The 17,498-nt window shown below is 41.3% G+C and overlaps 1 protein-coding gene across 30 annotated transcripts in view; it reads left to right on the forward strand.

The window, feature by feature from the left end:
• The window catches only part of LOC126295288 (uncharacterized), a 562,445-nt gene that overhangs the window by 435,429 nt on the left and 109,518 nt on the right, over nucleotides 1-17,498 (forward strand). For 11 of the 30 annotated variants that reach the window (XR_007552438.1, XR_007552439.1, XR_007552445.1 and 8 more), the window contains one exon: nucleotides 2,224-2,313. The exons of 18 other annotated variants lie outside the window; for them this stretch is intronic. Coding sequence is in view for 9 of the 12 variants with exons in the window: in XM_049987719.1 (XP_049843676.1) it covers nucleotides 2,224-2,313 (90 nt within the window). In the remaining 3 variants the exon portion in view is untranslated. Of the gene's footprint in view, nucleotides 1-2,223; nucleotides 2,359-17,498 lie in introns of those variants that run through there. One more of the 30 variants, XM_049987723.1, reaches the window with a different exon arrangement.

Genomic DNA, 17,498 nt, shown 5'->3' on the forward strand with positions numbered 1-17,498 from the left:
ATACAATATTACTGGAACATACTGACACAAAATCACAAATTTGGTATACATGGATCTAAAGCTACTGGCAGCAACAAATCAACAATTCAATCAATTACTAAAGATAACATAAGTATTCAGCAATGATATAAATATGGCTTTTGGAACAGACAAATGTAAGAAAAATAGCATAGTCAAGGGAAAATACACTAAACAAGATTACATATTGGATAACCACAGTGACTCCATAGAAGCGATGGAAAAACAGATGTCTATAAATATCTAGGATACAGACAAAAAATAGGAATAGATAATACAAATATTAAAGAAGAACTAAAAGAAAAATATAGACAAAGAATAACAAATACTGAAAACAGAATTGACAGCAAGAAACAAGACAAAAGCTATAAATACTTATGCTATACCAATATTGACCTACTCCTTTGGAGTAGTGAAATGGAGTAACACAGACCTAGAACCACTCAACACTTACACAATCACAATGCCACAAATATAGAATACATCATGCATTCAGCAACAGAAAGATTCACATTAAGTAGAAAGGAAGGAGGAAGGGGATTTATCGACATAAAAAAACCTAAATTATGGACAGGTAGACCATTTAAGGAAAGTCTTTCTAGAACGAGCAGAAACTAGCAAAATACACAAAGCAATCACTCATATAAATACATCGGCTACACCACTGCAATTTCATAACCACTTCTACAACCCTGTAGATCACATATCAACAGATACAAAGAAGGTAAATTGGAAAAAGAAAACACTATATGGCAAGCACCCATATCATCTCACACAGCCACACATCGATCAAAACGCATGCAGCACATGGCTAAGAAACGGCAATATATACAGTGAGACGGAAGGTTTCATTATTGTAATACAGGATCAAACAATAAACACCAGATATTACAGCAACCATATTATTAAAGATCCCAATACCACAACAGATAAATGCAGGCTTTGCAAACAACAAATAGAAACAGTAGATCACATCACAAGTGGATGTACAATACTAGCAAATACAGAATACCCCAGAAGACATGACAATGTAGCAAAAATAATACATCAACAGCTTGCCTTAAAACATAAACTTATAAAACAACACTTCCCACATAAAAGTATGCACCACAAAATGTACTGGAGAATGATGAATACAAATTATACTGGAACAGAACCATTATAACAGATAAACCAGCACCACGTAACAAACCTGACATCATACTCACCAATAAAAAGAAGAAATTAACACAACTAATCTCAATATCCATACCCAATACAACTACTATACAAAAGAAAACAGGAAAAAAAATTGAAAAATACATCCAACTGGGTGAGGAAGTCAGACATGTGGCGTCAGGATAGTTGACATTATACCAATTATACTATCAACTACAGGAGTCATACCACACAGTATCCACCAATACATCAATGCAATACAGCTACATAATATATATATATATATATATACACACACACACACACACACACACACACACCTACATCCAAACATATATATATAACTACAGAAATTTGTAATTATTGATACATGTTTAATTACCCGATAGTTCCTAAATGCAATGTAACATATACCGTACTGTTAAAAGGAAGTCACGCTTGATCAAGGTCCGCGTCACTTTCCATTTTTAACCAGACATAACGTTTGAGAAAAAAAAAGGAAATAATATCAATGATGGTAGAGGCAGGAATACTAAACCAGAAAGAAAAGGTCAAGTTGGTATTCATGTCATTAATTAACTGATTTTTACTTAATTTCCATTCAGCTTTAATAGCCTTTAATTCTCAGTTAGATTAGCACACAGTATGACAGTCATTACAGCAGAAGGGAAAACATTCTGATGCTGTGGTATGACATTAAAAGAATGTGTTTTTCAGGTGGACAACAGTATGTCCGTGTTGGAAAACCACCAAACTTGTTTTGTTTTGTCAAAAAAAAGTGAAGTGACTTCTTATTGCCTTTCAATGGTGTAATGAAACCTGCTGCAATCCATATAACTTAAATATGCATTTAAACTGAAAAACATACACTTCACACCTACATGTAGACATTGCTAAAATTTTCTTGCAGGCACAGTTTTGAGAAATTGCCTTCACAGTTACTTAAAAGTAATGTAAGCCAAGCATCTCAGATTTTATTATTAACAAATTAATTACGCAGTCTTATTCTTATCCTCTGCTTACATGCTTATACTTGGCTCGTTTCAGTGTACTACACTTCTGGAAGCTGATGTCTTCAGACCAGTGAAAATCGAACAAGAGAAGGATGAATACCTCGTTCCTGTTAAATATGAAATGGTAAATGCTTGAAATATTTTGTAGACAACATTTTACAAATGATTTTCTTGTTGCTGGTTCCCTTATAACTGTGTAATAGGGCAAATCTGTTCTGATAGACAATATTTTTGCTGTATATTAATGACAGGTGTATGTTTTTGTGTTCAGTAAATTGCGGCTGCGTGACAGACTGAAATAAGCATTTGTGACTAATCACTGACAGATTCTAAGAATTTATTGTAATACGTATTTTTAACTATTTATTATGGTATATTCTGTTAATTATAGGTGGTAGCTGCTTTAAACAAAAACGTCTCATCAGTATATTTATACAATAATTTCCCTATTTCATTTTATTTTTGCAACTGTTCTAATAATTGGAGTGTTGTAAAGTTCAGAGATTGTTACATGAAAAGTTGTTAGAGAAAGAAGGCAGTGAAATTTGTTATGGGATTGAGTTAGCTCAAAACACATTGAGCACAAGCAGTGATTGTCCTGTCATATGGCTGTTAGATGCAATGGAGCAGCATTGAGGTGTGTAAGGGGGAACTGCAAAAAACTGAGACTTAGTAAGTCAGGACTAGATTGCAGTTTTCCAGAGCTGCCACTGATGGTAAGTGTGTTCATTAATGGCGAAAGCAAAATTTGTAATGGATATTTGTCACAAAGCTCTTATAGGAATTTTGGTTACAATATGAAGTGCACGGGTGTCGTACTGGCAGTGTTAGACATAAAAATATCTGCTTTTCATTGCTTGAAAATACGCACAACAAAAAAGTTTTGCGTCACCTAGGTTCTGAGAATTCCAGAACCTGCACAGAAAATTCGAATAGAGATTAACATAAACATCATTTCCACCTTTTTTATTGCTCATGAAAACCACACATTGCATGTCGTACTGCCACACAGAAGTAGTGGTACAGATTGCTGTACACACTGGTACCTCTAATACCCAGTAGTACGTCCTCTTGCATTGATGCTTGCCTCTATCGTCGTGGCGTACTGTCAACAAGTTCATCAAAGAACTGTTGGTCCAGGTTTTCCCACTCCTCAACAGTGATTCAGCGTAGATACCGTAGGGTGGTGGTTGGTGGGTCACGTCGTCCATAAACAGCCCTTTTCAATCTATCCCAGGCATGGTTGATAGGATTCATATCTGGTGGACATGCTGGCCGCTGTAGTCAAGCCATGTTGTTATCCTGAAGGAAGTCATTCACAAGATGCACACGATGGGGGTGCGAATTGTCATCCATGAAGACGAATATCTCACCAATACGCTGCCGGTAGCGTTGCACTATTGGTCGGAGGACGGCATTTGTGTATCGTACAGCTGTTACGGCGCCTTCAGTGACGACCAGCAGAGGATGTCGGCCCTACATAATGCCACCCTAAAACATCAGGGAACCTCCACCTTGGTGCTCTCCGTTGACAATGTGTCTAAGGCACTCAGCCTGACCAGGTTGCCTCCAAACAAATCTGCGACGATTGTATGGTTGAAGGCATATGCAACACTCATCGGTGAAGAGAATGTGATGCCGATCCTGAGTGGTCCATTCGGCACATTGTTGCGGCCCATCTGTACCGCACTGCACGGTTTTGTCGTTGCAAAGGTGGACCTCGCCACGGATATCGGGAGTGAAGGTGCGCATTGTGCAGCCTATTGCGCACAGTTTGTCATAACATGACATCCTGTGGCTGCACGAAAAGCATTATTCAACACAGTGGTGTTGCTGTTCTGCTTCCTCAGAGCCACAATCCATAGGTAGTGGTCATCCACTGCAGTAGTAGCCCTCGGGCAGCCTTGAGTGAGGCATGTCATCAACAATTCCTGTCTTTCTGTATCTGCTCCATGTTTGAACATCACTTTAGTTCACTCAGAGATGCCTGGACACTTCCTGTGTTGAGAGCCCTTCTGGCACAAAGTAACAACGCGGATGCGATCAAACCGCAGTATTGACTGCCTAGGTGTGGTTGAACTACAGACAATGAGCTGCATACCTCCTTGCCAGTGAAATGACTGGAACTGATCAGCTGTTGGACCCCCTCAGTCTAATTGGTGCTGCTCATGCATGGTTGTTTACATCTTAGGGCAGGTTTAGTGACTTCTCTGAACAGTCTAAGGGACTGTGTCTGTGATACAATATCCACAATCAAGTCTACCTTCCAGAGTTCTGGGGACCTGGGTGATGCAAAACTTTTGTTGCTGTGTACACATTGGTGTGCAAAACTTAGACAAGAGTAACTTTCACAGGATATGTCACTGCCAAGTACCATTGCTTGGTGAGACTTGCTTCATACACAGAATGATCTGATACAGTACAGTACAGTACAGTTCAGAAGATAGCCAAAAGAAATATGCAGGAAGACGAACAGAAATGACACCATTCAAGGAAAGTAATTACACTGAAGTCACTGATTTATGATGATCCCCTGGGCACTGCAGAAGGTGGAACATGCTTCTTAATAGGGTGTGAGATCACCATAGACGACAATGCATGCTCTGAAACTTGCTCCCACTCTGGCCACAAGGTTGGTAACGAGTTCTCGTGGTAGGGCATTATTCTCAACGAGTGCGGTTGACAAATGTTGAATGCTCATTGGTGCATATGGAGTGCTGCAGTCTCTCTCCCCAATGCATGTCACACGGGCTTGACGAGATTTAAGTCGGGGAATAGGCAGTTGGGTCCGTTCGCTGAATATTCTCTCGTTCCCAGAGGTCCTCTACCTGTGCAGTTCGAAGTGATGACACATTGTCATCCATAAGGATGAAATCGGGGTGAAATGCCCTCCTGGAAAGATGCACATAGGGAAGTACAGTGTCGCAATAACACTGACTGGTGAGTGTATTGTGTTCAAAGATTTGAAGCTCAGTACACCTTGCTACATTATACCTACCTACACCTTAACACCTGGACCACCAACGCGATCATTTTGTACAATTGTACTTGGAGCATTACATGTTACCACCTCTGTCCGTATTTGTGTGTCCAGAATCACTTCTCAGACCGAACCTGCTCTCACCCGAAAAGAGCACGCGACCATATTCCTTGTCGGTTCAGTCGCGGTGCTCTCGGCAGCAACACACAGTGCCGCCAATCTGCGGGTGTCGGTGGAACAGGATGTATTAGTTGTCAGGCACACACGTCTGTGCAGTCGCCGTGCCGCTGTCGAGTGAGAGATTGCACACCTTGCAGCGTGTTAAATGTGGTTGCAATTGCACCCACTGTTTGACATAGGTTTCTTCCTGCCAATTGCAGAGTATAGTGGTCCTCTGCTAAAGCAGTTGACCGTTGTCAAACATCACTTCTTTGCAGAGCAGTGCCTGTGGTTCAGAATGCTTCCTACCTGTGTGAAACAGTGCTGTGAGCAATACCAAACTCGTGGGCTACACTTGTCAGTCTTCATTCTTCTTCCAGTTTCCCGTGTGAAGTCATCCAAATTTTGCTTCCGGGCCACCTAATGAAGAACTCCACCTCAGTTCATCGTACAGTAGAACCCCTCTAATCTGACCTTGAATAGTCCGTTACTCTGGTTAGTCCGACCATGCTCAGGCTCGCGAGCCCTGTGCCGACTTGTCACTGACTGGATGGCTGTCGGGCCGTTGTTGCGGTGAGTATCGCTGTCTATATTGTTATACTGTAAGTTATTGTGCAGTTTTATCCTTTCTTGAGATTAGAAAACGTCGTTTGCTTTATTCTGTGTTCCCTACAGTACTTATCACTGTAGATTCACACGGATTTCACACAATGATGCAAAAAATGCTTTTTACATCGCCCTTCAATAAATCGAGCAGAATCCAACTTCAGCTCCAATGGATGTTGTGTGGAAAAAAAGGGACACTGCAGCTAAATGTAGAATAACATCTGCTAAACAAAAATGTACAACTTTTTTCCAAGTAATTTCTTTTTGTTTTTACTGTAAAAACAAGTGCTATAAATTTTTTTATTTTACAGTATAACTAATTTATACGTTATTAAGTACAGCACAGAACAGTACTGAAACTTGTTTGTTGTTTTTCCTTTTAAAAACAATACATATTATAGTGTGTGTAGACGTTTATTAGTTAATATATTGTTTAACACTGTGTAAAAAATCTTTTTATATTACAGTAGACGTCTTTTAGGTCTTAAATAGCTGAATCTTTTGTCTTAAATGTCTTTTTATTTTTTTTGCAATAAATATTAGATTTTTCGGATAATCCGACGTTTCTTTCGTTCCGACTGTGGTCCCGGTCCTGAAGGTGACGGATTAGAGGGGTTCTACTGTAACTGCTTGGCGATTGACGTACTATCTTTTGCTATTCCGATAGGCGCGTCGTGTTGTGGGAGGCCGACTCCATTTGGCACTATAGTTATGCTGACCTCGTGCAGTGCAACTGCCAGCCTTCTGTGAATTACTGGGAGACCTCTGGCAACATGCTCCCACACTTTCATTCGCACCCATCCTGTAGCGAATATGTTAAATTACTGTATCTGTTTCGTCCTTAAGTGTTGCAGAGCAGTCTGTTTACAAACATACACACTGCCTGCCAAAGAAGTGAAACACCAAGAAGGGGAGGGAGAAACAAAATGAAATTTAATGGGTGGAGAAGGTATGTGTAGGGCCGGGAAAATATCACAAAAATGGTAAAGTGAAATTGGCAGTTTGTGAAGAAAAACAAACAATTGACAATATTTGTGAAATATCGTGAAATTGGTGACTTTCAGAAATACCATTACATTTATCAATTTCCCTTATCAAAAATGCTGTAAATATGAGGGCAGTACACCAGTAATTGGAACTGATTATTATTGAGTGTTAAAATTGCATTTTCACTTTGTATTGCCTCGAGGCCGAGGTTTGTGTATAATCTGAAACTGACAAGTCATTTCCCAAAATTATATTAAATGGTAAAATTTCCAAAATACACAAAAATTGACTCTGCCAAAATAAAAATTGCCAGAAAACAGTTAAGTTGGCAGAAAGGACAGGAAAGCTGCGAAATTTCCAAAAATTACATATATAGCTATAAAATAAAACAATTTTTTCATATCCCTAGGTATGTGGTATTACTTCAGTGATTATAATAAGTTAAATTTATAATTTGCTTCAGTGTGAACCTACTTACCAGCATGATGTACACCCCTTCTGCCCTGGAGGTACGCACTGTTCATATTCGGAAGGGTTTCGTACAGCCATTGTAACCTCTGTTGAGGTGAGCTGGTCCCACAGCTGTTATAACTGGTCCTAAATACCCCAAACACTGCCACTGGGATAGTTGTCTGAGCTTGTCCAAGACGTGTTCTGTTGGAGACAGATCTGGGGAGTCTTCTGGATATTAGGGTACTTCTACATTCCTCAGACAGTTCCTACAAACACTTGCCACAAATAGATGAGCACTGTCCTGTTCAGAAAAAGCTCCGTGATATTGTTGCACGAGAGGTAAAGTGTGAGGAGATAGGGTGTCTGTTAAGTACTGTTGGGGAGTCAGTTCCCTCAGTCCTATCAGCTGTTACCTGAAGTCACACCAAATGGGTCCCTACACTGTGGCACCAAGAGTAACGTGGAAAGAACAGGACCTCTCCCCAGGTTGCTACACATTGGTGTAATGGAGAACAGATTCATTGCCGATAACAGAGCAGACTTCATTCGTTGAGAATCTATTCTTCGGTCACGCCATGGCTCCAAATGTAGCATTTTTCTGTTCCGGTATTAATGACAACCTACACACGAGACTGTAATTCTGCGGTCCGGATGCTAATACCCGAAGAATTGTATGGGATAACACAGAATGTTGCAGGGAGCCCATTCCGTGCTCTCGGATAGCAGATAAGTGTGAAGGGGTTATTATGTGCTCAGTTCACAATAAAGGAGTACTCTTCTGGTGGTCAGAAGTGGTCAACTGGAACCTTGATCTCTCATATTCCTGCTATCAAGATCCATGTAGTCAGTCAGGCTACTGTTACATCAGAATGCCAGACTAATCTGGATATTACACGGTTCGACCAGCTGGCCGAGCGGAGACACGTGCTGAAGCCCCTTTCAGTATGTCGGTGCTGATATGTCTCACGCTAGTGACATCAGTGTTTCCTTTACGGTGGTCACTCGACGTGTGGTTCTGTTTGTGCCTCTTCTAGTAACCTATCAGGTCCGGTAACAACACTAATGCACTCTGTTGGCCATCCTACCTACATTAGACAATTAAGTTCTAATCATTTACACACTTTGTAGAGGTCTCATGAGTGGTTCACTTTTTTGTTGTACAATGCACGATAATCTGGCATTATATTCGACTGTGATTGTAGTAAAGTACAAGAGTAGAGAAACATAAATCTCGCAAAAATTTAATCTCATTACCAGTGCTTAGTTACTATTTATGTTTAGAAGTGGAACGAGGGTGAGAAAATCCGATGCACATTCCTCCAGAACCTCAATACCTTCTCCCTCATTCGCTTCAGCTAGTTCTCTCCAGCTCGACGAGGCTACTACGTCGAAGTTATCAGCCTAAAAAATGGCTGCATCAGACCTGTCCGTACTGGCACTGCCTCCGTGTCGACAGCTGACACCCGTTCTGTAGCGAGAAAAATCTTCCTTACAACCTAGCCACCAATGGCCGTTGCATTTGTAGTGACGAGTAGTCCCTTTCTGGATATACTGAGGCCTTCACGGACTGAAATTAACCTCCCACCCTAGTACAGAAACGGATCTCCCCACCTCTGTCCTCCCAGCCAGTCACAGAGGTGGATTCCCCTCGTGACTCAGTATCGCCCGGGACTGGAGCAACTGACTAATATTCTCGCCAGGGTTTCGACTACCTCTTGTCATGCCCTGAAGTGAGGATTGTCCTACTCAGTGTGTCTCACCCCTCACCCCAAACCTACACAATATCCCTGTCCACCCCCAACACAGCCCCTACTCCAAACACCTAGCCTCGTGGCTCATGTGTCTGTAATAGACCTGGATGCAGTCACAAGCATCAAGGGCAGGGTCACCTGCAAAAGTAGTCATGTGAACTACACAATAAACTGCAACAACTGTGCTGCAGTCAATGTGGGCGAGAGAATCAATAAGTCCTCTGTTCACACGAATGGCCACTGACGCCAAACTGTGGTCAAATAACTGAACTACCCACAAGGACATGAAAGGGAAGCAGTTGTTGGGAAGGGAGTAAGACAGGGTTGTAGCCACTCCCCGATGTTATTCAGTCTGTATATTGAGCAAGCAGTAAAGGAAACAACAGAAAAATTCGGAATAGGTATTAAAATCCATGGGGAAGAAATAAAAACTTTGATGTTTGCCGATGACACTGTAATTCTGTCAGAGACAGCAAAGGACTTGGAAGAGCAGTTGAACAAAATGGACAGTGTCCTGAAGGGAGGATATAAGATGAACATCAACAAAAGCAAAACGAGGATAATGTAATGTAGTTGAATTAAGGCGGGTGATGCTGAGGGAATTAGATTAGGAAATGAGACACTTAAAGTAGTAAAGGAGTTTTGCTATTTGGGGAGCAAAATAACTGGTGATGGTCGAAGGAGAGAGGATATAAAATGTAGACTGGCAATGGCAAGGAAAGCGTTTCTCAAGAAGAGAAATTTGTTAACATCGAATATAGATTTATGTATCAGGAAGTCGTTTATGAAAGTATTTGTTTGGAGTGTAGCCATGTATGGAAGTGAAACATGGACGATAAGTAGTTTGGACAAGAAGAGAATAGAAGCTTTCGAAATGTGGTGCTACAGAAGAATGCTGAAGATTAGATGGGTAGATCACGTAACTAATGAGGAGGTATTGAATAGGATTGGGGAGAAGAGAAGTTTGTGGCACAACTTGACTGGAAGAAGGAATCGGTTGGTAGGACATGTTCTGAGGCATCAAGGGATCACAAATTTAGCATTGGAGGGCAGCGTGGAGGGTAAAAATCGTAGAGGGAGACCAAGAGATGAATACATGAAACAGATACAGAAGGATGTAGGTTGCAGTAAGTACTGGGAAATGAAGCAACTTGCACAGGATAGAATAGCATGGAGAGCTGCATCAAACCAGTCGCAGGACTGAAGATGATGACGACGACCCCAGTTGCTGAGTGCTGCCAAATGCCTCACTTCAGTGACTGCTTCACAGCCTGCACTGTCTGGGTCCTTCATACCAATACCAGTTTTTCTTACTTGTGCAGGTGGGAACTCTCCTTGAAATACATTGTACGTTCCTATGAGCCTCCCGGTCTCAACCTTTGTTAGTTACCACCCTTTCCCGGCAGTTCCCCTTTCCGGTTCCGTCCCCAGCAGAACACAGCCTTCTGTTCCCCACAGTCGTTTTACTTCTTTCCTTTTCCACCCCCAGCCACCTTCCCTGCCTGCCCCCACCCCCTAGCCCTCCGTCCAACTTCCAGAATGCACCTAGCTGCCCTAAACTGTCCCCACCTCGTCCTCGTATGCCCCACGAGAGCAGCACTACATTTTCCCCCATCAATACCCTATTATTCCTCCCTGTCCCTGCCCCCAGCCTCCTCCTTATCTCAGTTGGTCAGACTGCTTCTCCCATTGTGTGCAGTTGCTTAGTCTGGACTCGGCAGCTAGACAGTGATTGCACTAACGCCCACGCTGTGTGTGTGTGTGTGTGTGTGTGTGTGTGTGTGTGTGTGTGTGTGTGTGTGTGTGTGTGTGCGCACAGGAGGGTACCTGTCTGTGACTCAACATCTCAGCTATATGGCGAGTAGCAATCTAGCCTTTTTATAATATTTACATAGGTGTAGAGCCACAAGCTGTACACTAGTTGAAGAAAAATTCATCCAACAATTGTTTTTTTTCTCAATAAATTGATGGTCAGTCATCAAAAACAGAAGGGAGATTGTTTTAACAAGCCACACACAGTTCTGGATTATTCAACCCATGCTTCTGTCAGAGCATAAGAAGGCAGGCACGGAAAAGTGGCAACTGAAATTACTTGCCACCTGTCACTATAAGTTCACGTCATCTACATCTACGTACATACTCCGCAATCCACCGTATGGTGCATGGCGGAGGGTTCCTCGTACCACAACTATCATCTTCTCTACTTGTTCCACTCCCAAACAGAACGAGAGAAAAATGACTGCCTATATGCCTCTGTATGGGCCCTAATCTCTCTTATCTTTGTTGTCTTTCCACGAAATGTAAGTTGGTGGCTGTAAAATTGTACTGTAGTCAGCCTCAAATGCTGGTTCTCTAAATTTCCTCAGTAGTGATTCTTGAAAAGAATGCCTCCTTTCCTATAGAGACTCCCACCCGAGTTCCTGAAGCATTTCCGTAACACTCGCATGATGATCAAACCTACCAGTAACAAATCTAGCAGCCCGCCTCTGAATTGCTTCTATGTCCTACCTCAGTCTGACCTGATAGGGATCCCAAACGCTCGAGCAGTACTCAAGAATAGGTCATATTAACAGGGTGTATATGACCTGGGACAACTGGGAAATCTGGGAAAAAACCCAGGAATTTTTTCATCTGGAAGAAAACTAGGAAAACCCGGAAATTTTTCATTGTTTTAGCTTTCAGTTAAATTTTCGTCATTTTGACTGCAGAATTGATTCTCTAGCAAGGAATGTTAGTGTATCGTGCTACTGGAGAATGATACTGCAGCAATAAAATATAAACGAGGGAAAAAAATAAAACTTTAGTGGCAAAGGAAAAGTGCAATTTACAACAACAAAACAACGTGCACGCACAAGAGTCTGCAAATAGCAAAAATATGTCAAAGGCCATAGGGCACAGACTGTAATTCTTCATAACAATAAACTGCTTGCTATGAACATGAACATGACGTCACAACTGTTCACATTAGGTTCGTTTTACCAGTTGCCAGCGGTATGTTGTGCATGCGCATTCGACTCGACTTGCGTATAAGCAGTACCTTCTCCCGCTTCCTGCTAGTTGAAGTTTGGCTGTTAGATGTATCAGTAGTAGCAGCAAGCAGTCAGATGTAAACCAGAAAATTTTTCTCGCGCGCCCTACCTGCCAGATTCGTGCTTGCACAGAGTTGTCAGAGTTGTAGTGGGGAGGGGTTTAGTCTCCACATGACCCTTGTTTACGTTAAGTGATTTCGCTGCTTCTCTTCGTGTACAGCTCCCACGTCAAATGAAAACAAAACGGATTTCTTTGGCTGGGAGCTATCAAGTGAATTAAAACACATTCACATAATTACGGAGGGCAAAAATATATTATTAATTTCAGTTTTCTGATTTTATTTTATTTACAAGTTAGTAGGAAGTTAGTTGCAAAACGATGAAGTTATTTTTGCAAGTTTGCTGAAGAAATTTGGCTTTATTAATCTTTCCTCTGAGGCAATCATTTTATTTGAAACGAAGTGTTTCATTCTATAGTATTGGCTAGTTACAACTGATCACCGAATCTAAAGTGCAATTTCAAGTGCATTTTATCATCTTCTGCCATGTATGGCATTATGCCATAATAAAGAACAAAAAATGAGACTGTGGAGTGCTGGTACTCCAAGAAAATTTACATCCCAGAAACCACACTGAAAAGCTTAATATCAGATGGGACCTACTTCATTGTGAATCTGGAAAAAGCCAATTCGTGCTTCAAGCCGAATTATGCATTTTAGTAGGGTTTACGAAATTCCCGTCCTCTTTGGAGGAGTACCCTCTGATGCCCTGTTTCTTTTATGGTGATATGTAAGCTCTTTTAGTGCTTTATACACATGAACATGCGGGCTTCCTACACCACTGCAGTTGCACATGCACAATAATGCCTGTTTTCTGGCGCTCTCTAGAAACTGGTAAATCGAACCTATTTCTAACAGTCTCCGGATATTATTGTGAACTGTGGTTAGAAAAGTGTTACTTTCAAGTAAATTTCTTTTTATGCAAGATGACTTATGTTACGTGTGAGAAAGTGGGATGGAGTTCTAAATCACTGTGTGTTCGAAACTGAACAGTTTGAGGACCAGTCACTCTCTAGAATTTTGAGCCGAGACATTTGTCATAATTTTAAATTCACTGGCACATTTGTGTGATGTATCTTAAAGTATAACAGACACAAAAAAGATCAATATTACATGTGAAAGTTTAGCTTCTGTTGTAGCTTTTAATCTTAGATACCAATATTATGTGTGTAAGCTTAGCTTTTCTTGTAGCTATACAGTGCTGTGTACATTAGTGTAAAACTTTTTTTCCTCTTGTGTGTTCGCACTGTGTAACCAGTGATCTTGCTATTGGCTGACTGTAACACGTGCCCTATGCTCTGAATATCTGCTGTCATCGACTGGCGAGATCTTGTGGCTTGAGATATGACTCGCTTAAAAAAAAGGAAATCGTAACATTGGTTTCAACCCTCTGGAAACTAATGTGCTGTGTTTGGTGCAATTCGAATTTGTTGTTGTTGTCTTCAGTCCTGAGACTGGTTTGATGCAGCTCTCCATGCTACTCTGTCCTGTGCAATCTGCTTCATCTCCCAGTACCTACTGCAACCTACATCCTTCTGAATCTGCTTAGTGTATTCATCTCTTGGTCTCCCTCTACGATTTTTACCCTCCACGCTGCCCTCCAATGCTAAATTTGTGATCCCTTGATGCCTCAGAACATGTCCTACCAACCGATTCCTTCTTCCAGTCAAGTTGTGCCACAAACTTCTCTTCTCCCCAAGCCTATTCAATACCTCCTCATTAGTTATGTGATCTACCCATCTAATCTTCAGCATTCTTCTGTAGCACCACATTTCGAAAGCTTCTATTCTCTTCTTGTCCAAACTATTTATCGTCCATGTTTCACTTCCATACATGGCTACACTCCATGCAAATACTTTCAGAAATGACTTCCTGACACTTAAATCTATACTCGATGTTAACAAATTTCTCTTCTTCAGAAACGCTTTCCTTGCCATTGCCAGTCTACACTTTATATCCTCTCTACTTAGACCATCATCAGCTATTTTACTACCCAAATAGCAAAACTCCTTTACTACTTTAAGTGTCTCATTTCCTAATCTAATTCCCTCAGCATCACCCGACTTAATTCGACCACATTCCATTATCCTCGTTTTGCTTTTGTTGATGTTCATCTTATATTCTCCTTTCAAGACACTGTCCATTCCATTCAACTGCTCTTCCAAGTACTTTGCCGTCTCTGACAGAATTAAAATGTCATCGGCGAACCTCAAAGTTTTTATTTCTTGTCCATGAATTTTAATACCTACTCCAAATTTTTCTTTTGTTTCCTTTACTGCTTGCTCAATATACAGATTGAATAACATCGGGGAGAGGCTACAACCCTGTCTCACTCCTTTCCCAACCACTGCTTCCCTTTCATGCCCCTCGACTCTTATAACTGCCATCTGGTTTCTGTACAAATTGTAAATAGCCTTTCGCTCCCTGTATTTTACCCCTGCCACCTTCAGAATTTGAAAGAGAGTAGTCCAGTCAACATTGTCAAAAGCTTTCTCTAAGTCTACAAATGCTAGAAACGTAGGTTTGCCTTTCCTTAATCTTTCTTCTAAGATAAGTCGTAAGGTCAGTATTGCCTCACGTGTTCCAACATTTCGACGGAATCCAAACTGATCCTCCCCGAGGTCCGCATCTACCAGTTTTTCCATTCGTCTGTAAAGAATTCGCGTTAGTATTTTGCAGCTGTGACTTATTAAACTGATAGTTAGGTAATTTTCACATCTGTCAGCAGCTGCTTTCTTTGGGATTGGAATTATTATATTCTTCTTGAAGTCTGATGGTATTTCACCTGTCTCATAAATCTTGCTCACCAGCTGGTAGAGTTTTGTCATGACTGGCTCTCCCAAGGCCGTCGGTAGTTCTAATGGAATGTTGTCTACTCCGGGGGCCTTGTTTCGACTCAGGTCTTTCAGTGCTGTGTCAAACTCTTCACGCAGTATCTTACCTCCCATTTCGTCTTCATCTACATCCTCTTCCATAATATTGTCCTCAAGTACATCGCCCTTGTATAAACCTTCTATATACTCCTTCCACCTTTCTGCCTTCCCTTCTTTGCTTAGAACTGGATTGCCATCTGAGCTCTTGATATTCATACACGTGGTTCTCTTCTCTCCAAAGGTCTCTTATATTTTCTCCTTTCATCAATTAAATTCAATATTTCTTCTGTTACCCAAGGATTTCTAGCAGCCCTCGTCTTTTTACCTACTTTATCCTCTGCTGCCTTCACTACTTCATCCCTCAGAGCTACCCATTCTTCTTCAACTGTGTTTCTTTCCCCCATTGCTGCCAATTGTTTCCTTATGCTCTCCTTGAAACTCTGTACAACCTCTGGTTCTTTCAGTTTATCCAGATCCCATGTCCTTAAATTCCCACCTTTTTGCAGTTTCTTCAGTTTTAACCTACAGGTCATTCGAATTTATACTTTCGTAATACGAAAATGGGCAGCGTATATGTTGCTGCAAATCAAGGTCTTTCCAAAGCTCCTCTTTTTCTTAAAGTCTCTCCAAAACTTCTCTGCCCCATCTTTTCTTCTTCCTCCGGGATGTTCTATGGCATTGTATAAAACATTAACCATTCAAAGGATTGAAAAGTTTTACAGTTCCGAGGTAATATCTAAGGAAAACCTACTGTTCCTTAGCACAGAAAAAGCGTATTTGCGCCCGTAAAAAGCATATTTGTTAAATGGGGTATCTGGGAGAAATCTGGGAATTTTTTTTTCCTTGTCCCTGTATACACCCTGATTAGTGTTTAAGCGGTCTCCTTTACAAATGAACCAAATCTTCGCAAAATTGTACCAATGAACCGAAGGTGGCTATCCGCTTTCCCCACAACTGCCATTACATGCTTGTCCCATTTCATATCGCTTTGCAATGTTGCGCCCAAATATTTAATCAACGTGACTGTGTCAAGCGCTACACTACTAATGGAGTATTCAAACATTGCAGGATTCTTTTTCCTATTCATCTGCATTAATTTACATTTATGTATTATTAGAGTTGGCTGCCATTCTTTACACCAATCACAAATCCTGTCAGTCATCTTGTATCCTCCTACAGTCACTCGACGACGACGCCTTCCCATATGCCACAGCATCATCAACAAACAGACGCAGATTGCTATCCACCCTATCCCAAAGATCATTTATGTATATCTAAAAACAAAGATGATGTAACTTACCAAACAAATGGGTTGGTATGTTGATAGAGGCACACACACACATACACATAAAATTCAAGCTTTCGCAACCAACGGTTGTTTCATCAGGAAAGAGGGAAGGAGAGGGAAAGACGAAACCTTTTTCCCCCTAAGATAAGTCTCACGGGATTGGAATGACTCCTTACCCTCTCCCTTAAAACCCACATCCTTTCGTCCTTCCCTCTCCTTCCCTCTTTCCTGATGAAGCAACCATTGGTTGCGAAAGCTTGAATTGTGTGTGTGTGTGTGTGTGTGTGTGTGTGGGTGTGTGTGTGTGTGTGTGTGTGTGTGCGCGCGCGCGCCTCTATCAACATACCAACATTTTTGTTTGGTAAGTTACATCATCTTTGTTTTTAGATATATTTTTCCCACGTGGAATGTTTCCCCCTCTTATATTCAGACCATTTATGTAGATAGAAAACAGCGAACCTACCACACTTCCCTGGGGCACTCCAGATGATACCCTCACCTCCAATGAATTCACCATAGAGGACAACGTACTGGGTTCTATTACTTACGAAATCTTCGAGCCACTCACATATTTAGGAACCAATCCCATATGCTTGTACCTTAGTTAGGAGTCTGCAGTGGGGCACTGAGTCGAACACTTTCCGGAAGTCAAGGAATATGGCATCTGTCTGATACCCTTCGTCCATGGTTCGCAAGATATCATGTGAAAAAAGGGCGAGTTGCATTTTGCAAGAGCGATGCTTTCTAAAGCTGTGCTGATGCATGGACAGCAACATCTGTCTCAAGGAAATTCATTATATTTGAACTGAGCCGATGTTAAGGATATTGATCTTTAATTTTGAAGATCCGTCCTTCTACCCTTCTTATATACAGGAGTCACCTGTGCTTTTTTCCAGTCGCTCGGGACTTTACGTTGGGCAAGAGATTCGCGATAAATGCAAGCTAAATAAGGAGCCAATGCAATAGAGTACTCTCTGTAAAACCGAATTGGATTCCCATCAGGACCTGGCGATTTATTTATTTTCAACCCATTCAGCTGCTTCACAACCTCAGGGATGTCTATCACTATGTTCTCCATATGGGAATCTGTAAGACTCTCAAATGGTGGTATGTTTGTACGATCC

This window comes from Schistocerca gregaria, chromosome 11, assembly GCF_023897955.1.
Source record: "Schistocerca gregaria isolate iqSchGreg1 chromosome 11, iqSchGreg1.2, whole genome shotgun sequence".
Classification (NCBI taxonomy): Eukaryota; Metazoa; Arthropoda; class Insecta; order Orthoptera; family Acrididae; genus Schistocerca; species Schistocerca gregaria.